The following is a 25,312-nucleotide window of genomic DNA, read 5'->3' on the forward strand; positions in this document are numbered from 1 at the left end:
GTACATCACCTAGATGTATTTTTTTCTTTATGCTAATAACATGTTTTCTCTGCACACATACACATAATCACACCGACTTAAAATCATTTAATGGTGCAATATTATCTTATGTGCCTTTACACTTAAAAAAGTAATCTAAGTAGAAATTTCAAGATGAAACACAATATGCTTCCCATTGGTCTGAGATAAGCACCCACTTGATCAACACAAAAATATACTCGATACCCATGTTTTCAAGCAATTGCAACATTTTTTACAGCACTGAGGACTGTCTTTTTATAATAAATCAGTGATGCATGTGCTAATGATACAAGAAACACCTCAGCATTACTGAAAAGCTAACACTAACTGTGCAACATGAGCAGGGGAAAATAACTTGAGTGATTCAGGTAACCCTGGAACTACTTCTCTCTCATTCAGTAGATTTCCACTGGACTTGTTAATATTTCATTTATTAATGTTTCTTTGATAAATTCAGGGTGTAACAGAATTTTGTTTCAAATGGACCTCCTTCCCCCACATTAGTCTGTTTGAATGGGAGTTTATCCTATCCATTTCTTTTCTGCTTTTACCATTTTGTTTGTAGTGAACCAGCACTTTATTGGTTAAGCTGCACTCCTCTGACCCATGTAGCTGTATTTTCCTTTTGCCTCACCCCTCAAAAAGACTTCTGTCATTCTGTCCACAAACATACACTCTTTCCTTGTCATACAAAGCACTTAACAACATCCAACACACAGCTCATTTTTCATAACTCTAGGTCTTCCTGTAATGAGTATAATGAGCTCAGCCCTTCCTTTTGGCAAAATGGTAGAAGAAGACTGAAGTAGCAGGTAAGAACACTTAGGCAGGAACATTACGTAGAAACATTAGGGAGAAGTAGTAGGTACGAACATTAGGCAAGATCATTCGGTAGTAGTAGTCATAAGAACAGGAGGTAGGAGCATCAGCAAACAATAATCTAAAGTTACCCTCTGCCAGTGGCCTGATATGGGTGACACACCAAAGGTTAAGCAATGCTGGAATTCACTAGTTATGGATACTCTATTTCCATGGTCACCACCTTTAGGGAGTTCAGTTAGGAACAGGCATCAGAGATATAGATAGAATAGATAGAACAAATAGATATATAAATGATACTGGATCAATGAAATCATTTTTTCATTAATAAAAACTAAGATCTACCACATGGACCTTGGACCACACCGTATATTACAGGTTTTGCCAAGACATCTGTCTTTACCAGCAGTATAAAGAACAATTAAGCCACATTAACATGACATAAATCTATATGAAAGAAAAAGGTTATAATGCTACACTTACTTCTATATCCTCCTACTCCTCGTCCACGTCCACGACCTCTCCGAGGTCTAAAGTCTTCCTCATCACTTGCTGCATTTGCCTGAAAATTTCCTCATTTGAATGTCAAATATGGGGCAAGAAAAGAAAGGGAATTATAAAAGAAAATGATGCCTGAGAACCTTAAAGAGTATGAAAATTTACAAGTTACTTAAGTTTTGTATGGATACACAAATGAAGTGAACAAGGGACCAGGCATCAAAGACAGAAAGTGATGGGCAATTTGAATGTGTGAATGGGTAATGTGGAGTTGAGGGTATAATTGGAGGGCATGAGTTAACTGATGGTGTGAATAAGAATGAAAAAGAGCTTGTGGAGTTGTTGTCCTGAAAAAGAAATATGACTGGGAACACCTGGTTTGAAACTGGGGATGTTCATAAGTATATGTGAGGTAAAAAAGATGATAAGCAGGTATTATTGGATTAAATACTAACTGCCAGTCATGCAAGAGAGTCTCTTTGATATAAATGTGCTCAAAGGAGCTGGTGCGATATCTCATAATAACTTGGTGGAGATGGGGTAAAGATTTGTAGGGGCTTTGAGAATAATGGAATTATCATGGATGAGAGGATGAAAGAAAATGAGCTTGCACAAGAGGCTTGTTTGAATAAATACCAGGAGAGACCAAGTATAGAATGGCAAAAGCTGAAAGAAAATAAAGCTTGAAGAGTTAGAGGAATGGCAGAGATTTAAGGAAGCAGTAATGGCAAGTGAATGAGAAGTGTATGGCATGCAAATAGTGGGATGTGGGCAGGTGAGAAAAGATAGTGAGAGGTGAGATGACAAAGTTGCTAATGAAACAGACACAAGAGGTTTATGAGCAGTACTTACATGGAAGGAGAGTGAGTAATTGAGAGCTTAGCAAGATAAAGCAGCAGGAGCTTAAGAGGAAGGTGCAGGGGCTGAAGAAGAGGGCTGAGAGGTGAGGTGAGCAAGTGTTAACAAACTTCAGGGAGAATTACATGTTTTGAAATGAGGTTAATGGAGTAAAATAATTGGTTGTTTAGGATTTCTAATGCATGTATGTTTAACACATTATTTATGACAGCTAGAGACTGTGTGTGAACGAATGTGGCCTTTTTGTCTTTTCGTGGCACTACCTCACTGGAAGGGGGGATGCTATTTCATGTGTGGCGGGGTGGCAATGGGAATGGATGAAGGCAGCAAGTATGAATATGTACAAGTGTATATATGTATATGTCTGCATATGTATATGTAGGTATACACTTAAATGTAAATGTATGTATATGTGCATGTATGTATCCTTATACTACTTCGCTGACGCAGGAAACAGCAGTTAAGTATAACAATAATAATGGATAACAATGAGGTGCCTAAGGATTAGTGGAATGTATGTATAAGGCAAGGCAAGGGGAACAAACATGGGTTCCAACTAGAGGTACAAGTTGTTGAGTGTACTTGTTGAATTCTATACGAAAGTGGTGATTGGGGGAGTGAAGACGGGTGGAGAGCATGAGACTGTGTAAGAGCACTGAGGTTTCAGGAGCAGCAGAGGACATGAGGATCAAGTGTTTGCTCTGAAGAATATGTATGAGGTATACATAAAGAAACAGGATTTGTATGCGGCATTTATGGATCTGTAGAAAGTATATAATAGGTTGATAGACATGCGTTGTGGAAGGTCTAACAAATACATTGTGTGGGAGGAAAGCTTCTAGAAGCAATGAGAAGTTCTTATTAAAAGTGTAAGGCATGAGTGTGAGTAGGAAGAGAGAAGAGTGGATGGGTCCAGGCAAAGGTTGGTCTATAGCAGGGCTGTGTGATGTCACCATGGCTGTTTATTTATGGGTGAGACAATGAGGGAGGAAATGCAAGGATTCTGGAGAGAGAGAGGTGAGTTTGCAGTTGTAGGGGGTAAGGAATCTGGGAAGTAGGACAGCTGTTTGCTTAGGAATCTGGGAAGTAGGTCAGCTGTTTGCTTAAGAAACAAAGCTGGAGGCAGATTTGAGTGAGAAACTGCTATAGTCATCTGAGTCTGGGAGTGTGTGTGTGAATGAAGCAAGTTGAGAGTATATGTGAATAAAGGAAGGTTATTAGGTTTAGCAGAGCACTGGGACAGGTTAGATGGGGTGTGAGTTTGAATGGAGAAAATCTGGAGCAAAGAGTAAGGTATTTCAGAAACCTGGGAAAGGACATGGCAGCAAACGGAACCACCAAAGTAGATGTGAGTCACACGGTGGGTTGAGGCAATGGTTCATCATCTGGGAGGGCAAAAATGTGTATGTTTGAAGGTGCAAAAGACTTAACAATGTTGTATGGATGCAAGACATGGGCTATAGATGAGCTTGTGTTCAGGTGGGTGGATGCTTTAGAAATTAATCTTTGAGGACAATAAGATGTGTGAGGTAGCTTGATAAGTAAGCAATAATAGGATAACAGGGATGGATGGTAATAAAAAAAAGAGTTGGCTGAGAGACCAGAAGAGTGTGCTAAAATGGTATGGTAATATGGAGGAAATGAGTGAGAAAAGGTTGACAAAGAGGACATATGTATTAAAAGTGGAGGGAACAATGAGAATGGGGAGACCAAATCAGAAATGGAAGAATTGAGTATGAAAGATATTGAGCAATCAGAGCCTGAACATAACATGCAGGAGAGTGAAATACGTGTTACCAGGCTCTGCCTGCTCAAGGTCAAATTGCAACAAAAAAAAAGTCACCTCTGGCGAGCCTGTATCATTGGGAGTGCAGGCTTGCCAAAGAACTCCTCAATCTAAAGTGGTCAACATTTCCCTGCTACTGAAAGTAGTGCAGCCTTGGTCTGCAAGAACCTTTAGCAGGGTGCTGGGTAGCAACAGTAAAAATAATACATGACTTCCACAGCTTCAAATGATATAAGGATCTACAGAATAGGTAATGAACTCATGAGGATGAAAGTTAATCTAAATACATCAAAATTAGAAATATCTTTCAAAGCAGTGCACCACAATATGCGAAGTTTAATGATCAACAGCAAGTAGATGAATAACTAAACACACAGGATATTATCCAAGCGTAGATAAATGCAAAAAAATATTAAATGATCACAGTTTTCATTGCAGCAAGGAACTACTGCTGAAATGGAACCAAGAAGAATAGTGATAAGAGATGAAAATGATGAAAGAAATCCTGAAAAGACAGATGGGTATATACTTCACAATGAAAAGGATTAAGAAAAAGCATCTTAAAAATTATATGAGAAGCAGGCATATGGTAATGTTAAGAGACAAAAGTGAAAGGATGCATAAATATGCCAAACAAAAAATGCTTCATGTTCTTCATCGTGTTGCAAAAATTTTCCAAAAAATACCTTTTATTTTCTAAGCAAGCAATGGCATCCAAATCATTTCTTTACTTAGTACTGTACCTTTCTGTTAATGGGATTAAAGTCTGGGTCATCATCTGAGTCACTCAAGTGGAAATCAGGATCCGAGTCAGCAAACCCATCTGATTCTGCATCAATGTGACCATAGCGCTGAATAGAGCGTGCTGCTCTTCTTGGAGTCTCTCTTTGAGGGGCTGCCTCTGTAAGATAAAAGTATGCAGTGATCTTATCTACAAACACATGCATTCCCCATGGGTGTAGCCTGAGTGCCTTTAGTTTGAGATATGGGGTGATAATTCAATCAAATCTACAATGTATCAAATCTGACCCAACTGGGTCAGCTACAGACATGCTTCATGCACATTAGTAAAAATATAAATAATTTGTTCTTACTTTTTGTCTATTTCATACATGATTAAATGGGACTACAGTGCAATTCATCAAACAAAACAACCTATGTCTCCCACACATACAAGCAAACAGAAAGTGTTCTAATTACAGAATATAACTGTGGTTTTACATTCTATTCAACCAATGTAATACTCAAAGACTTTAATCTTCAACTAAAACCTAAACAGTGAGTAAAACAAAAATCCTACCACCAGTGCCTTGGTCAACTCCTCCAGTGCCAACACTACGCCGTCGACCCCTTCGTGCCACATTGCGGCGGCCACTTCTAGGAACCTCCCCACCATCGCTGGTGCTTGTGGCCTCTGAGCTGTTTGTATTCTCCCCATCAGTAACTAACAGTTTCTCACTGGGTTCTGTATTGATTGAACATGCTGTTGGAGGCTGATCTGTGGAAGGAGTGGGATCAGCAGGAGTGTGATCTGTTGGGGTTACATCTTCCTCTGGTGGATCAATTTCTACAACAGTTGAAGATATTTCTGTCTTGATTTCAGGAATTTCCTCCTTCACTGCAGTTTCTTCTATATTAGTTCTGGGGTTTTCATACATGGACTGAGCCTCATCAACATCTATAAAAGTTGAAACAAAATTAATTTCTATAAGCTAAATGAAATTAATCAAAATGAAAGGTTTTCATATAATTTCCTTAAACACTTCTACTGCAGTTTTGTCTGAGTCTGCCTTCCAGTACTAACAACGCACAAAGGAAAGAAATCTGCAAATGTCTTTTCTCTCTATAGAAATGTTACCCACCTATATCCACTTATTCCCTATCATAATGCTTTACATTTATTACAAACTCCTTTTCTGTAGGGTAGCAACACAATAAAAATTATTCTACACACTTTTCCCCCTTTATACGTAACCTCTACCTTCGAACCCAACCTCTAAACATAATCAGATGTAGAAAATTATATGTCCCACATGTCATACAAGTTTGGTCAATACCCACTCAGCAAGCCTTCAGATATTGTGTAAACAGGCATTTGATATAAATTACCTTGATCCTAACCTCCAAAACTTAATCATACGCAGAATTTCATACCAGTATACAGTATCTATGATACAAGTTTGACCAATATCCATTGGCCCAATTATGAGATACAATGTCCATACGCCTTCAGTGATATTTTAGTTTACATGAACCCAAATCCTTGACCTATGCCCATGATGTCCTAATGCCTTTCAAATGCATAACACTGCTTGTAGTATCTACAGCAGGTTTGATCAATATCTCCTAAAATGAAGTCCTGTGTACACAAGCATTTAGCGCACAACTTGTGACCTTGACTTAAATTCCTAATAACCTAAAGTTAATTACGCGCAGAACACTATGTAGTATATGTGGTAAAAGGTTGGTCCTCATCCATTCACTGCCTTCAGATATTGTGTAAACATGCATTAGCAGGATATCAAGTACCAAAGACCTTGTGTCCTAGATCTTTGTCCCCTTGATCAAGAAAATTTTCAATATAACAAGAGTACAGCTTAGTACATATTATCTATGGTACATATCTCGCCTACATACAACCAAGAAATATGAGTACACAAACATTTAACAGCACTTAGTACCAAACCCTTGACCACTGACACTAGTCTCCCAAAATGAATTGGAAGTAAAACTTTTCATGTATGATTTTGGTACAAGTTTTGCCGATAATAACTCATCAAGTCTTCCAGTACTCTAAACACAATCAATAAGAATAGTTTAATTACATATGACCCTGACCTTTGACCTCCAAAAATTAATCAGAAATAGAAATTTGTGTGTACTTTAATATCTGTGGTCATTCACCAAGGCACGAGACGTGTGCTCATGCATTAAGGACCATTCAATGCTAACATCCACAAATAAAGATCTCTGACATGTGATCAACATCCAGGGATGAAGATCTCTGCAACAAGAATTCCAACCACATTATTTTCTTTTAAGGTCGGCAGGGATGTTCACATGGGTGTTATATGCTTTGATGGGACAATTACTCTTTGTTACAACACAGACATTACAGGGTATGGAAGAGCACAATTGTCAAATTTGCAAATTTCTATTGATATATATTTTTTTTTTTTTTATACCTCGTCGCTGTCTCCCGCGGTTGCGAGGTAGCGCAAGGAAACAGACGAAAGAAATGGCCCAACCCCCCCCATACACATGTACATACACACGTCCACACACGCAAACATACATACCTACACAGCTTTCCATGGTTTACCCCGGACGCTTCACATGCCTTGATTCAATCCACTGACAGCACGTCAACCCCTGTATACTACATCGCTCCAATTCACTCTATTCCTTGCCCTCCTTTCACCCTCCTGCATGTTCAGGCCCCGATCACACAAAATCCTTTTCACTCCATCTTTCCACCTCCAATTTGGTCTCCCTCTTCTCCTCGTTCCCTCCACCTCCGACACATATATCCTCTTGGTCAATCTTTCCTCACTCATTCTCTCCATGTGCCCAAACCATTTCAAAACACCCTCTTCTGCTCTCTCAACCACGCTCTTTTTATTTCCACACATCTCTCTTACCCTTACGTTACTTACTCGATCAAACCACCTCACACCACACATTGTCCTCAAACATCTCATTTCCAGCACATCCATCCTCCTGCGCACAACTCTATCCATAGCCCACGCCTCGCAACCATACAACATTGTTGGAACCACTATTCCTTCAAACATACCCATTTTTGCTTTCCGAGATAATGTTCTCGACTTCCACACATTTTTCAAGGCTCCCAAAATTTTCGCCCCCTCCCCACCCTATGATCCACTTCCGCTTCCATGGTTCCATCCGCTGACAGATCCACTCCCAGATATCTAAAACACTTCACTTCCTCCAGTTTTTCTCCATTCAAACTCACCTCCCAATTGACTTGACCCTCAACCCTACTGTACCTAATAACCTTGCTCTTATTCACATTTACTCTTAACTTTCTTCTTCCACACACTTTACCAAACTCCGTCACCAGCTTCTGCAGTTTCTCACATGAATCCGCCACCAGCGCTGTATCATCAGCGAACAACATATATATATATATATATATATATATATATATATTTTTTTTTAAACTATTCGCCATTTCCCGCGTTAGCGAGGTAGCGTTAAGAACAGAGGACTGGGCCTTTTTTGGAATATCCTCACCTGGCCCCACTCTGCTCCTTCTTTTGGAAAATTAAAAAAAAAAAAACGAGAGGGGAGAATTTCCAGCCCCCCGCTCCCTCCCCTTTTAGTCGCCTTCTACGACAAGCAGGGAATACATGGGAAGTATTCTTAATCCCCTATCCCCAGGGATAATATATATATATATATATATATATATATATATATATATATATATATATACAGTATATGTATAAATGTTACAGATAATAAATGTTACAGATAAAGCTACTAATGAGGTATACTGTACTTAAAAATCACTTTGTTTATAAAAGAATACAAGCAAAATGCCAATCATTCCCTTAATACAAAAGGTCAAAAAATAAATATGACATGCATAAAAGCAACAGTGTCCACTCTTAACTCTGATAGCATTGTAACGGTACCTCCTTAGGTATTACAAGGCTAAATTTTCCTTAACGCTGTTTATGTCTCATTCTGTAAAGCAACAAAATCCTTGAATGTTTAGGGAAGAGAAAAACTGTGTGGATGTTAGTGGATTAACTGAACATGACCTTGACCACTGACCCTGAACCAGCATGAAGTGCTTCAGGAACCCATATTTGGTTGGTTAAAACAGCAATGGGTCACAGGTTCAGAGATGACTGGAACAAAATTCCACAATCAGACGTCAAAATCTTTAAGAGGTATCTGGGACACAAGTTTTGTCAACATCCATTCAGTCATGGGATATTGTGTGCAAGCACAGAGCAACATTCTCATTCACATGACCTTACAACCTTGACTTCTGACCTTGCATGTTCAAATATCATTCAGATGTATAACTTTGTTGATGGTATCCCTGGTTTTGGTCACTATCCATCAATCAAGTCATAAGATGTTCTGTATGCAAATAACTAACTGCATTCTATTACACATGACTCTGACATTCTACTAACATCCTAAACTAAAATCTGGTGAAGAACTCTCTCAGCAGAATGTGGTTTATGTTTGACACAAAATCTTCAGATATTGTGAACTCAGTAAGATCCAGTGATCCTGAACTTTGACCCTAACTTTAAAAACATGATCAAACTTAAAGGTCTATAAGCAGTATCAGTGATACAAGTTTGGTCCACATCCAACCATTCATCATGCGACATCATGTATATAATAAGCATTTTAGCACGTCTTGAAAATTTAATCAGGTGTATCATAGTCTGAAATATCTGTGGTGAAGGTCTGGTCCATAACCAATTCCAAAGTTGCAGGACATCTTGCACAAAGTTTTTTCGTTTGTTAAATGAGACAGCACGGGCAACTGAATGCCCAAATAAAGGCCAGCTCATTAACACTATATTGGAGGTGAAAGGATGGAGTGAAAAAGATTTTGAGCGATTGGGGCCTGAACATATAGGAGGGTGAGAGGTGTGCAAGGAATAGAGTGAATTGGAACATGGTATACCGGGGTCAACACATTGTCTATGGACTGAACTAGGGCAAGTGAAGTGTCTGGGGTAAACCATAGAAAGGACTGTGGGGCCTGGATGTGGACAGAGCTGTGGTTTTGGAGAATTACAAATGACAGTTAAAGACTGAGTGTGAATGAATGTGGCCTTATTTGTGTTTTCCTGGTGCTACCTCACTGAAGCAAAGGGGGTAGCGATGCTATTTCCTGTAAGGTGGGGTAGAGACAGGAATGGATGAAGGCAAGCAAGTATGAATATGTCCATGTATACATGTGTAAATTATTCCCTGCTTGTTACAGAAGGTGACTAAGAGGGGCAGGAGTGGGTGATTGGAAATCCTCCATTTCTGTATTACTTTCCAAAAGAAGGAATAGAGGAAGGAATCAAGTGAGGAATTTTCCCCTAAAGGCTCTGTCATTTACTCTTGACACTACATTGTTTATGCAGGAAATGGTAAGCACGTATGAAAAAAATATATAAGTATATATATACCTTGCAGGCGCGGGAGACGGCGACAGAGCAAAATAAATAAATATATATATATATATATATATATATATATATATATATTCCAACCAGTCAACAATACAGTCACCCCCTTTTTTAATAAATTCCACTGCAATACCATCCAAACCTGCTGCCTTGCCGGCTTTCATCTTCCGCAAAGCTTTTACTACCTCTTCTCTGTTTACCAAATCATTTTCCCTAACCCTCTCACTTTGCACACCACCTCGACCCAAACACCCTATATCTGCCACTCTGTCATCAGACACATTCAACAAACCTTCAAAATACTCATTCCATCTCCTTCTCACATCACCACTACTTGTTATCACCTCCCCATTTACGCCCTTCACTGAAGTTCCCATTTGCTCCCTTGTCTTACGCACCCTATTTACCTCCTTCCAGAACATCTTTTTATTCTCCCTAAAATTTACTGATAGTCTCTCACCCCAACTCTCATTTGCCCTTTTTTTCACCTCTTGCACCTTTCTCTTGACCTCCTGTCTCTTTCTTTTATACTTCTCCCACTCAATTGCATTTTTTCCCTGCAAAAATCGTCCAAATGCCTCTCTCTTCTCTTTCACTAATACTCTTACTTCTTCATCCCACCACTCACTACCCTTTCTAAACAGCCCACCTCCCACTCTTCTCATGCCACAAGCATCTTTTGCGCAATCCATCACTGATTCCCTAAATACATCCCATTCCTCCCCCACTCCCCTTACTTCCATTGTTCTCACCTTTTTCCATTCTGAAAAATGTGTGGAAGTCGAGAACATTATCCCGGAAAGCAAAAATGGGTATGTTTGAAGGAATAGTAGTTCCAACAATGTTGTATGGTTGCGAGGCGTGGGCTATGGATAGAGTTGTGCGTAGGAGGATGGATGTGCTGGAAATGAGATGTTTGAGGACAATGTGTGGTGTGAGGTGGTTTGATCGAGTAAGTAACGTAAGGGTAAGAGAGATGTGTGGAAATAAAAAGAGCGTGGTTGAGAGAGCAGAAGAGGGTGTTTTGAAGTGGTTTGGGCACATGGAGAGAATGAGTGAGGAAAGATTGACCAAGAGGATATATGTGTCGGAGGTGGAGGGAACGAGGAGAAGAGGGAGACCAAATTGGAGGTGGAAAGATGGAGTGAAAAGGATTTTGTGTGATCGGGGCCTGAACATGCAGGAGGGTGAAAGGTATATATATATATATATATATATATTTCATACTATTCGCCATTTCCCGCGTCAGCGAGGTAGCGTTAAGAACAGAGGACTGGGCCTTAGAGGGAATATCCCCACCTGGCCCCCTTCTCTGTTCCTTCTTTTTCTTTCTTTCATACTATTCGCTGTTTCCCGAGTTAGCGAGGTAGCGTTAAGAACAGAGGACTGGGCCTTTGAGGGAACATCCTCATCTGGCCCCTTCTCTGTTCCTTCTTTTGGAAAAAAAAAAAAAAAAAAGAGAGGGGAGGATTTCCAGCCACCCGCTCCCTTCCCCTTTAGTCGCCTTCTACGACACGCAGGGAATACGTGGGAAGTATTCTTTCTCCCCTATCCCCAGGGATAATATATGTATATATATATATATATATATATATATATATATATATATATATATATATATATATATATATATATATATATATATATTTTTATATATATATATATATATATATATATATATATATATATATATATATATATATTATATATATATATATATATATATATATATATATATATATATATATATATATATATATATATATATATATATTTATATATATATATATATATATATATATATATATATATATATATATATATATATATATATATATATATATATATATATATATATATATATATATATATATATATATATATATATATATATATATATATATATTTATATATATATATATATATATATATATATATATATATATATATATATATATATATGTATGTATATGTATGTATATGTATGTATATGTATGTATATATATATATATATATATATATATATATATATATATATATCCCTGGGGATAGGGGAGAAAGAATACTTCCCACATATTCCCTGCGTGACGTAGAAGGCGACTAAAAGGGGAGGGAGTGGGGGGCTGGAAATCCTCCCCTCTCGTTTTTTTTTTGATTTTCCAAAAGAAGGAACAGAGAACGAGGCCAGGTGAGGATATTCCCTCAGAGGCCCAGTCCTCTGTTCTTAACGCTACCTTGCTAACGCGGGAAATGGCGAATAGTATGAAAGAAAGAAAGAAAGATATATGTGTAAATGTCTGTGTATGTGTGTGTATGTACATATATGTTGATACGTATATGCATGTATATGTGCTTGTATGGGCGTTTATGTATATATATGTGTATATAAAAGGCGGTAAACCATGGAAAGTTTTGTGGGGCCTGGATGTGGAAAGGGAGCTGTGGTTTCGGTGCATTACACATGACAGCAAGAGGCTGAGTGAGAACAAATGTGGCCTTTGTTGTCTTTTCCTAGTGCTACCTTAAGCATGAGCAGGGGGTGAAGGGTGCCATTTCATGTGTGGCACTGGTGGCGACAGAAATGGATGAAGGCAGCAAGTATGAATATGTACACGTGTGTATATGCATATGTCAGTGTATGTATATGTATGTATACATTGAAATGTATAGGTATGTATATGTGCTTGTGTGGACATTTACATACATACATGTGTATGTGGGTGGGTTGGGCCATTCTTTAATCCGTTTCCTTACGCTACCTCCCTAATGCGGGAGACAGCAACTAAGTATAATAAAAAAGATGTGTATAAGAGTGGATGGGCCATTCTTCGTCTGTTTCCTGGCGCTACCTCACTGATGTGGGAAACAGCAATTAAGTATAATAAAATAAAATAGATAAATATATGTATATATGTGTGTGTGCGTGTGAATGGATGGGCCATTCTTCCTCTCTTTTCTGGCGCTAACTCACCGATGCGGGATGTGGTGCTCAAGTATAATAGAAAAAACATATAATAATAATATGCACATCCTAGTCCTAGCCAGACACCCATTTTTTTCAACCAACCCTGACATAAAGATGAACAGCACAGTGGACCAACTACCTAAACCAGGGTTCGTACCTTTGCGCTCAGCCCTGGGTGACCTGTGAATTCATTGCATTCAGCAATTCTGCTATACCACAGAGGTCCATGCTTTAAACAGCACATTAATCATAGAAGACCTTGTGAATTCCTCACATCAAAAACTATTTTGCATAAAACTTTGTATGCAGAGTCTGTGATGCTAGTCTAGTCCACATCCATTTAGCCAATCATACTAAGTTCATAAGGCTGGACTACAAACACAAACAAACCAATGATTGAAAGTGCCTCTTCATTTGCAGCTGGGGGTTGAATATATTCACAACTGCTAGACCAAGTACATGATGCAGTCTTCACAAAATATTCAGGCCATTACCATTAAGATATGACTTTCATGCATCAAGTTTTATTTGTGAAACAAATTCTATTATTCCCTTAAGGTGGGGATATTGTATGTCTGGCAGCATGGTAGTCTTACGAGTCAGAAGACATGATTTTCTGCCTCAATCACCCCGTTGTGCATAGAATGAGGTAACTTTTATCCTGAGTCCTTGTGTTTAATGATATTACTCCCACTATATCACTCTATGAGATATTCATATGCCAGTATATAACAATAGGACCCAAGAAGATGTCCCAGGAAGAAAAGACATGTACTCTTGCATGGATGCACAATGGGACCTCAAGACATACTGCCAAGCCTGAGTTTGCTGTTTATATTTTTTTCTTCCTACTAACATCATTCCTTCCCAAATAGCTGGATCTGGTCAACCTTATTAAGACCAGTAATGCAACTTATTAACTTCATGAAGCATGATGTTAAAATCCTATCCATATTAAGTTACCAGTTGTCCTACTGGTTTTCCTAGGTCAACCAAACCCAGCTTTTCAGGAAAGATGACATTAGAATGAAGAAAAAACAATGTTGAACTCAGCCCTGCCAATGCATATCTCTCTTATAGGCTCATTTTCTTCCAATCAAGATTCTGAACCTTTTCTTCATGGAATACATCAACAGGATCCTTGGTTAGATGGAGGTAAAGAAAAAATATCATCTGCAACAGAAACAGAGAAAATATTACAAAACACAAGGACAGCAGGTAAAAATTGCATCCCTCCACTCTTAAAATCATAGGGTAATTGATCATTCTGTCTGACTTCTACATCTGAACCATGATGCCATACACACACAACATCCTAACCATAATTAAGTAATAAGACTTGACCAAATCAAACTTCATGCATGAAAGCTTTATTTCAAATGGTAACTGTCATATTCATTTTGAGGATGCTGCATATCTAAGGCCCCTGCACGCAACTGCTGGCTGCACTACAAACTCTAACAAACCCATCATTACTGTACGCTAAATAGCAATGGTACATATGGAGCTAAAGGCATCCTTCTGACCTATAAAAATACAATAAACACCTGAAGAACCAAAAAGAGATAGCCTACTGAACTAAGTGCATGTTATCAAATAGTTTGTCGACTCCCAGTCATATTCTAATCATTCAAAAAATTAATTCTTTAAACTTTCGCAACGATATGATAGGCACAATACTTAAACCTGCACAACTTTTGGAAGAAGTACTAATGCTACTTTTGGAAGGAGGTAAATAAAGTGCATAAGACATAAGAACAAATGGGAACATCAATGAAGGGGGCTAATGGTGAGGTAATAGCAGGTAGTGGTGATGTGAGGAGATGGAGTGAGTATTTTGAAGGTTTGTTGAATGTGTTAGATAACAAAGTGGCAGATATAGGGTGTATTGGTCGAGGTGGTGTGCGAAGTGAGAGGGTTTGGGAGAATGATTTCGTAAACAGAGAAGAGGTAGTGAAAGCCTTGTGGAAGATGAAAGCCGGCAAAGCAGCGGGTTTGGATGGTATTGCAGTCTTATCAAAAAGGGGGTGACTGTTGATGACTGGCTGATAAGGATATCTAATGTATGTATGGCTAATGGTGAGGTGCCTAAGGATTGGCAGAATGCATGTATTGTGCCACTGTACAAAGACAAAGGGGATAAAGGTGAGTGTTCAAATTACAGAGATATAGTTTGTTGAGTATTACTGGGAAATTATATGGGAGGGTATTGATTGAGAGGGTGAAGGCATGTACTGAGCATGAGACTAGGGAAGAGCAGTGTGGTTTCAGAAGTGGTAGAGAACATGTGGACCAGGGGTTTGCTGTGAAGAATGTATGTGAGAAATACTTAGAAAAGCAAATGGATTTGTATGTAGCATTTATGGATCTGGAGAAGGCATATGACAGAGTTGATAGAGATGCTCTGTGGAAGGTATTAAGAATATATGGTGCGGGAGGCAGGTTGCTAGAAGCAGTGAAAAGTTTTCATCGAGGATGTAAGGCATGTGTATGAGTAGGAAGAGAGGAAAGAGATTGGTTCTCAGTGAATGTCAGTTTGCGTCAGGGGCAAGTGATATCTCCATGGTTGTTTAATTTGTTTATGGATGGGGTTGTTAGGGAGGTGAATGCAAGAGTTTTGGAGAGGGGCAAGTATGCAGTCTGTTGTAGATGAGAGGGCTTGGGAAGCGAGTCAGTTGTTGTTCGCTGATGATACAGCGTTGGTGGCTGATTCAGGTGAGATACTGCAGAAGCTAGTGACTGAGTCTGGTAAAGTGTGTGAAAGAAGAAAGCTGAGAGTAAATGTGAATAAGAGCAAGGTTATTAGGTACAGTAGGGTAGAGGGACAAGTCAATTGAAAGGTAAGTTTGAATGGAGAAAAACTGGAGGAAGTGAAGTGTTTCAGATATCTGGGAGTGCATTTGGCAGCAGATGGAACTATGGAAGCGGAGATGAGTCAAAGAGTGGGGGAGGGGGCGAAAGTTCTGAGAGCGTTGAAAAATGTGTGGAAGGCGAGAACATTATCTTCGAAAGCAAAAATGGGTATGTCTGAAGGAATAATGGTTCCAACAATGTTATATGATTGTGAGGCGTGGGCTATAGATAGAGTTGTGCGGAGGAGTGGATGTGTTGGAAATGAGATGCTTGAAGACAATATGTGGTGTGAGGTGGTTTGATCGAGTAAGTAATGAAAGGGTAAAGGAGATGTGTGGTAATAAAAAGTGTGTGGTTGAGAGAGCAGAAGAAGGTGTGTTGAAATGGTTTGGTCACATGGAGAGAATGAGTGAGGAAAGATTGACAAAGAGGATATATGTGTCAGAGGTGGAGGGAACGAGGAGAAGTGGGAATCCAAACTGGAGGTGGAAGGATGGAGTGAAAAAGATTTTGAGCGATCGGGGCCTGAACATATAGGTGGGTGAAAGGTGTGCAAGGAATAGAGTGAACTGGAACGATGTGGTATACGGTCAATGTGCTGTCAATGGATTGAACCAGGGCATGTGAAGCATTTGGGGTAAACCATGAAATGTTTTGTGGGGCCTGGATGTGGAGAGGAAGCTGTGGTTTCGGTGCATTATACATGACAGAGACTGAGTGTGAACAAATGTGGCCTTTGTCGTCTTTTCCTAGCACTACCTCGCGCGCGTGCAAGGGGAGGGGGGTGTCATTTCATGTGTGGCAGGGTGGTGACAGAAATGAATAAAGGCAGCAAGTATGAATTATGTAAATGTGTATATATGTATATGCCTGTTTATGTATATGCATGTATACTTTGAAATATATAGGTTCCTATATGTGTGTGTGTGGACATGTATGTAAATACATGTGTATGTGGGTGGGCTGGGCCATTCTTTCGTCTGTTTCCTTGCACTACCTCGCTAACGCGGGAGACAGCGACAAAGTATAATGAAGAAAATATAAATTCTAATGCTGACTGAAATACCAAAATAATACAATAAAAAGTTTCTCTAATATACCTGACGTGATATTTGGTTCTGGTCTCTCCTCATCCTCATTACCAGTTTTGTCACCAGGTTCCTGATTTTCAAGGAATGACATGAAACTGTTCATATAACCAGGTTTGCTAGTTCCATTTGCCATACCTGAAATTAGGAAGTAACATATGAGGATTACATAGAGATACTATAAAGAAATTTTTTGCTTGAATACCAGCTTTATAGCTGTATTACAAGGATGTATCTATACAATTTTCCGTACGTAATATGATGAAAATTTCTATATAATCATGGGGGCATTTAATCAATCAAGCTGGAAAAAACAACAGAACTCAAGGAATAATTTTTTTTTAAAGATCTCACTAGAGAACAGGAACAGTGCAACCAGTAGAAGCAAAAATGTTACCACATATGCAAAACTCTACCATGAATGGCTAGCCATCCACTGAAAGAATTTCACTCAAAGATGTTCTAGAGCTGTTAACAAGTCATGCAGCCCTAGGTTCCATGTTTATGGGAGTGCAGCCCAAAGCTGTAGGAACCCCATTTTTATGGGGTTCTTGCAGCTTCGTGGCTCCTCACAAAAACAAGGTAAGGGGTCTCCTCTGGGGGGGAAGAAAGGTCCTTAGCAATGCTGCACTCCTTTCCATGCATTAACAATGACACAGACTCATCAAAGGTGACTTTCACTCATGGTTTTACCAATTACAGGCATAGTCCAGGCACAATGCTTAAGTGATGCATTCTGATGGAAGTATGTTCACACTTAGCTACTTCCAATTCATTTATTCTTTTATAATAAATCTTTGGGAAGTAGCCACCCAATTTCACCCCTTAAATTCAAGCTTGGATAATAATGTCTGCATTTGGGGAAACTATCAACCATCAGTGAACACTGTCTGACAAAAAACCATAAGAATTATTATATACCCCAAATATTAAATTTCTGAAAACTCCCAAAAAATGGATAGCTAACAATGATTGCCACATTCATAAACTGTCGCTGCTATTGTTACTCAATCTATCGACCTTTATGGACACAGAAAAGATGCAACTGGAAAAGTCAATATTGCTGTCATGTTACCAAGTTATTTCAAGTTATACTCTAAAAAAGCTATAAAAGATATGTATGGTAGTTTTTCCTGTTAGCTGAGATGAAACCAGCAACTGAGGCTCTAATCAAGGCCATCCCATTAATGGATTTGTATGCAGCATTTATGGATCTGGAGAGGGGAGTTGATAGAGATACTTTGTGGAAGGTATTAAGAATATATGGTGTGGGAGGTAAGTTGCTCAAAGCAGTGAAAAGTTTTTATCAAGGATGTAAAGCATGTGTATGAGAAGGAAGAGAGGAAAAAGATTGGTTCTCAGTGAATGTCGGTTTGCGGCAGGGGTGCTTGATGTCTCCATGGTTGTTTAATTTGTTTATGGATAGGGTTGTTAGGGAGGTGAATGCAAGAGTTTTGGAGAGAGGAGCAAGTATGCAGTCTGTCGGGGATGAGAGGGCTTGGGAAGCAAGTCAGTTGTTGTTCCCTGATGATACAGAGATGGTGGCTGATTCAGGTGAGAAACTGCAGAAGTTGGTGACTGAGTTTGGTAAAGTGTGTGAAAGAAGAAAGCTGAGAGTAAATGTGAAAAAGAGCAAGGATATTAGGTACAGTAAGGTTGAGGGACAAGTCAATTGGGAGGTAAGTTTGAATGGAAAAAAACTGGAGGAAGTGAAGCGTTTTAGATATCTGGGAGTGGATTTGGTAGCGGATAGAAACATGGAAACGGAAGTGAATCATAGGGTGGGGGAGGGGGCAAAAGTTCTAAGAGCGTTGGAAAATGTGTGAAAGTCAAGAACATTATCTGTGAAAGCAAAAACGAGTATGTTTGAAGGAATAGTGGTTCCAACAATGTTATCTGGTTGCAAGGCGTGGGCTACAGATAGAGTTGGGCGGAGGAGGGTGGATGTGCTGGAAATGAGATGTTTGAGGACAATATGTGGTGTGAGGTGGTTTGATCGAGTAAGTAATAATAGGGTAAGAGAGACGAGTGATAATAAAAAAAGACTGTGGTTGAAAGAGCAGAAGAGGGTGTTTTGAAATGGTTTGGTCACATGGAGGGAATGAGTGAGGAAAGATTGACAAAGAGGATAAATGTGTCAGATGTGGAGGGAATGAGGAGAAGTGGGAGACCAAATCGGAGGTGGAAAGATGGAGTGAAAAAGATTTTGAGTGATCGGGGCCTGAACATGCAGGAGGGTGAAAGGCGTGCAAGGAATAGAGTGAATTGGAACGATGTGGTATACCGGGGTTGATGTGCTGTCAATGGATTGAACCAGGGCACGTGAAGCGTCTGGGGTAAACCATGGAAAATTCTGTGGGGCCTGGATGTGGAAAGGGAGCTGTGGTTTCGGTGCATTATACAAGACAGCTAGAGACTGAGTGTGAATGAATGTGGCCTTTGTTGTCTTTTCCTAGCACTACCTCGCGCACATGCAGGGTGAGGGGGTTGTTATTTCATGTGGTGGGGTGGTGATGGGAATGAATAAAGGCAGACAGTATGAATTAGGTACATATGTATATATGTCTGTGTGTGTATGTATATGTATACGTTGAGATGTATCGGTATTTATATTTCCGTGAGTGGACGTGTAGGTTTATACATGTGTATGTGGGTGGGTTGGGCCATTCTTTCGTCTGTTTCCTTGCACTACCTTGCTAACGCAGGAGACAGGGCTCCCCTATCCCTGGGGATAGGGGAGAAAGAATACTTCCCACGCATCCTCACATGTCGTAGAAGGTGACTAAAGGGGACAGAAGTGGGGGCTGGAAACCCTCCCCTCCTTGTATTTTAACTTTCTAAAAGGGGAAACAGAAGGAGTCACACAGGGAATGCTCATCCTTCTCAAAGGCTCAGATTGGGGTGTGTAAATGTATGTGGATGTAACCAAGATGAGAAAAAATTAAAAAATATAAGTGAATATATAAATTAAGCTTGGTTGTACGTCTGCCAGTGCTAACAGCTGTGTGTGCAGGACGGTGATTGTCACACGATATTCCGACACTGTGAACATCACAGCATCTCTCTCAGTTACCATAAAGTTAGCACGTGTTATTCAAGTGAATCTTAAATCTTACGAATTTTCATGCTGGATTAAACCATTTTTGTATTAAACCCCAAAGACAACGAGCAAGAGTTAAAACCCATCACAAGTTGACAGAGCTGACAAGAAGCCATGGAAGATGCTCGATATGGAATTGAAAATGAAGGTAATCATCCAATATGAGAGAAGAAAAAAAGTTAAGGTGATTACACAAGATTTACAGCTGTCTCATTTGATGGTCTCCACAATTTCAATGGACAAAGTAAAAACACATTAAGTGGTGAAAGTTTCAGCAAGTATGGTCTACGATAATAACAAAACAATGACAAGGGCCCATCCACAAAATGAAAAAGTTGTTGATGCTGTGGATGGAAGATCAAATTCAAAAACATGTACAACTAAGCTTATTAAAAATTTAGGCAAAGGATAGAAGTCTTTTTGAGACTTTGAAAGAGTGAGCAGGTGAGGATTACATGGAGATCTTCACAACAAGTCATGGATGGTTCAATAAACTTTTTTTTTTTTTTTTTTTCCGGTCTCCCACGTTTGTAAGGTAGCGCAAGGAAACAGACGAAAGAAATGGCCCAACCCACCCCCATACACATGTATATACATACACATCCACACACGCAAATATACATACCTACACAGCTTTCCATGGTTTACCCCAGACGCTTCACATGCCCTGATTCAATCCACTGACAGCACGTCAACCCCGGTATACCACATCGATCCAATTCACTCTATTCCTTGCCCTCCTTTCACCCTCCTGCATGTTCAGGCCCCGATCACACAAAATCTTTTTCACTCCATCTTTCCACCTCCAATTTGGTCTCCCACTTCTCCTCGTTCCCTCCACCTCCGACACATATATCCTCTTGGTCAATCTTCCCTCACTCATTCTCTCTATGTGCCCAAACCATTTCAAAACACCCTCTTCTGCTCTCTCAACCACGCTCTTTTCATTTCCACACATCTCTCTTACCCTTACGTTACTAACTCGATCAAACCACCTCACACCACACATTGTCCTCAAACATCTCATTTCCAGCACATCCACCCTCCTGCGCACAACTCTATCCATAGCCCACGCCTCGCAACCATACAAAATTGTTGGAACCACTACTCCTTCAAACATACCCATTTTTGCTTTCCGAGATAATGTTCTCGACTTCCACACATTCTTCAAGGCTCCCAGGATTTTCGCCCCCTCCCCTACCCTATGATCCACTTCCGCTTCCATGGTTCCATCCGCTGCCAGATCCACTCCCAGATATCTAAAACACTTTACTTCCTCCAGTTTTTCTCCATTCAAACTTACCTCCCAATTGACTTGACCCTCAACCCTACTGTACCTAATAACTTAAAAGAAGACATAGCTCGCACAATGTTCAAGTCACAGGTGAAGCAGCAAGTGCTGACGAAGGAGCTGCCGAAAAGGTAAAAAATAAACAAAAACATTTTTTTTAAATGACTAATAGAGTGGTTAAAAAAATTTCAATTCATAAAACTAGTTGAAAAAAAATATCATGATGAAACTTGCATAATGCAACAAATATAACATGAAATATGAACTAAAGGATCTTAAATAAAAGGTTAAAAGAAACTAAAGATTCTTATGATAATAGTAGTTAATAAAAATCCAGATAATCATGATAGAAATTGAGTAGGATAAAAGAATGCTGTACAGGTATATGAATTCTACATGTCATGCTGACATACGTCTGACTTAAGTCCATTCCAAAATCTGACCAGTCAGTTAGAACAAAACACAGAAGTATGTGTTCTGTTTAGCAGGGTTGAGGGAGAGGTCACTGAGGTGTGAGGAAGTCAAGTGAGTCATTAAGTGGGTGAGGGGGAGCACTGCAGAATGTGTGGAAAGAGATCATTATCTGGGAGGGCAAAAATGGCTATGTTTGAAGGTATACTAGTACTAACAATATTATTTGGATGCAGTGAAACTTGCTTCCTCTTCACACCACTATCTTTAGAAGCCTAGGTTGGCTATCTTTGTTCACTTTATGTAATAATAACGAAAAAAAAAAGACTAAAAGTAAAACATGTGCAATATCAACAATGTTGTAGCTTAGGTCTGAGGAGGAGGCTATCAGTCCACTTAAGCACGAAATGTTGGACAGAGTCCCTTTCAATAAGGAATACTTTCTCCAAACTGCCTGACAGAGTCTGTTTCCAAAGTCCACTGAATTCAAGATTTCACCAATATTTTTTCCATAACTCTTGAATACAACGATGTTTGAATATTTCTTTATAAGCAGCAGCCACCAAGAAGCCTCAGACAATGTTTTCAAGAGCAAGTTCCACTTATATCCATTTTGCCATGTCACAACTTGCAACCATGGAACAGAAGACCCTGACTTATGGCATTCTTAAACCTGCAAACTGCTTCAACTGTAAGAGGATGTTATATGAAATTTTCATAAGTTTTGTGGATTTTACATGTGTTACACACCATTTTGTGTTCACCCATCATCATCCACAGTCTTCATAACCCTCACCACTATCACCTTATTTAAGTACTTCACATTTATGAAAAAATATAATGCTCTAATTCATACTCTGTTTCTCATTCTATTCTCTAAATGCTACACTACCAAACCTAAACAAGTTCAATTAATATCCAAAGTTATTATATCAGTGAAGCTAAATTGATACATTTCCCCATTTCCTTCTATCATGGTAAGATTATTTGGTACTGTTCAAATTCAAACTTTTTAGGGCCGTTATTCTATTTCACAAGTAAACTCTCATTTAATTAACCTAGTCTCTATCAACCCTTTGGCTGTGTTCCTGATTCCACAGGTGGTTCCCAGATATGTTATTTTGCCAATTGTTATTTCATTTTTTACTACTTTTCTATAACAAAACCGTGAAATTTCCAAATGTGACCCTAAAATCCCCTGAAAATTATATGCAAGCCATGCACCAAACAAATGCATGGTAAAGTAAATTCTGAATCAGCTTCATCATAATACACCAGGAAAAGCACAACCAAACCCGTGTTAGATTTGGTTACATTTGTTTCAAAACAAAATTCCAGCTTTTGGATGATATTCATTGCACTCTTATGGATTAATAGCCTTCCTCTATAAATAATCATTTGAGTGGCTTTTTCATTAGCACTAATATATATTTTGATATCAAATTACTCAACAGTTCAGAAGAATAAGAAAGGGGAGGGATTACATGATTACATAAGGAAATAATGCAAATGAGTGGGAGATGTATAAAAGAAAGAGGCAGGAGGTCAAGAGAAAGGTGCAAGAGGTGAAAAAGAGGGCAAAAGAGAGTTGGGGTGAGAGAGTATCATTAAATTTTAGGGAGAATAAAAAGATGTTTTGGATGGAGGTAAATAAAGTGCGTAAGACAAGGGAACAAATGGGAACTTCAGTGAAGGGGGCTAATGGGGAGGCGATAACAAGAAGTGGTGATGTGAGGAGATGGAGTGAGTATTTTGAAGGTTTGTTGAATGTGTTTGATGATAGAGAGACAGATATAGGGTGTTTTGGTCAAGGTGGTGTGCAAAGTGAGAGGGTTGGGGAAAATTATTTGGCAAACAGAGAAGAGGTAGTAAAAGCTTTGCGGAAGATGAAAGCCGGCAAGGCAGCGGGTTTGGATGGAATTCCAGTGGAGTTTATCGAAAAAGGGGTGACTGTGTTGTTGACTGGTTGGTAAGGTTATTTAATGTATGTATGATTCATGGTGAGGTGCCTGAGGATTGGCGGAATGCTTGCATAGTGCCATTGTACAAAGGCAAAGGGGATTAGAGTGAGTGCTCAAATTACAGAGGAATAAGTTTGTTGAGGATTCTTGGGAAATTATATGGGAGGGTAATGATTGAGAGGGTGAAGGCATGTACAGAGCATCAGATTGGGGAAGAGCAGTGTGGTTTCAGAAGTGGTAGAGGATGTGTGGATCAGGTGTTTGCTTTGAAGAATGTATGTGAGAAATACTTAGAAAAGAAAATGGATTTGTATGTAGCACTTATAGATCTAGAGAAGGTATATGATAAGAGTTGATAGAGATGAAGGTATATGATAAGAGTTGATAGAGATGCTCTGTGGAAGGTATTAAGAATATATGTGTAGGAGGCAAGTTGTTAGAAGCAGTGAAAAGTTTTTATCGAGGATGTAAGGCATGTGTACGTGTAGGAAGAGAGGAAAGTGATTGGCTCTCAGTGAATGTAGGTTTGCGGCAGGGGCGTGCGATGTCTCCATGGTTGTTTAATTTGTTTATGGATGGGGTTGTTTGGGAGGTGAACGCAAGAGTTTTGGAAAGAGGGGCAACTATGCAGTCTGTTGTGGATGAGAGAGCTTGGGAAGTGAGTCACTTGTTGTTCACTGATGATACAGAGATGGTGGCTGATTCATGTGAGAAACTGCAGAAGCTGGTGACTGAGTTTGGTAAAGTGTGTGAAAGAAGAAAGTTGAGAGTAAATGTGAATAAGAGTAAGGTTATTAGGTACAGTATGGTTGAGGGTCAAGTTAATTGGGAGGTAAGTCTGAATGGAGAAAAACTGGAGGAAGTGAAGTGTTTTAGATATCTGGGAGTGGATTTGGCAGCGGACAGAACCATGGAAGCAGAAGCGAATCATAGGGTGGGGGAGGGGGTGAAAATTCTGGGAGCCTTGAAGAATGTGTGAAGTCGAGAACATTATCTCGGAAAGCAAAAATGGGTATGTTTGAAGGAATAATGGTTCCAACAATGTTGTATGGTTGCGAGGCGTGGGCTATGGATAGAGTTGTGTGCAGGAGGGTGGATGTGCTGGAAATGAGATGTTTGAGGACAATATGTGGTGTGAGGTGGTTTGATCGAGTAAGTAATAGGGTAAGAGAGATGTGTGGTAATAACAAGAGTGTGGTTGAGAGAGCAGAAGAGGGTGTTTTAAAATGGTTTGGTCACATGGAGAGAATGAGTGAGGAAAGACTGACCAAGAGGATATATGTGTCAGAGGTGGAGGGAACGAGGAGAAGTGGGAGTGAAAAAGATTTTGAGTGATCGGGGCCTGAACATGCAGGAGGGTGAAAGGCGAGCAAGGAATAGAGTGAATTGGAGTGATGTGGTATACCGGGGTCAACATGCTGTTAATGGCTTGAACCAGGGCATGTGAAGCGTCTGGAGTAAACCATGGAAAGTTCTGTGGGGCCT

General features: G+C 39.4%; 1 protein-coding gene across 4 annotated transcripts in view; it reads right to left on the reverse strand.

The window, feature by feature from the left end:
- The window catches only part of LOC139760768 (uncharacterized), a 70,505-nt gene that overhangs the window by 42,166 nt on the left and 3,027 nt on the right, over positions 1-25,312 (reverse strand). For 3 of the 4 annotated variants that reach the window (XM_071684330.1, XM_071684331.1, XM_071684329.1), the window contains exons 2-5: positions 17,077-17,202; positions 5,283-5,660; positions 4,726-4,883; positions 1,324-1,402 (exon numbers count right to left, since the gene is read on the reverse strand). In XM_071684330.1, coding sequence (XP_071540431.1) covers positions 1,324-1,402; positions 4,726-4,883; positions 5,283-5,660; positions 17,077-17,202 — 741 coding nt within the window. The remainder of the gene's footprint in view (positions 1-1,323; positions 1,403-4,725; positions 4,884-5,282; positions 5,661-17,076; positions 17,203-25,312) is intronic. The other variant, XM_071684332.1, reaches the window with a different exon arrangement.

This window comes from Panulirus ornatus, chromosome 38, assembly GCF_036320965.1.
Source record: "Panulirus ornatus isolate Po-2019 chromosome 38, ASM3632096v1, whole genome shotgun sequence".
In the NCBI taxonomy this organism is placed as follows: domain Eukaryota; kingdom Metazoa; phylum Arthropoda; class Malacostraca; order Decapoda; family Palinuridae; genus Panulirus; species Panulirus ornatus.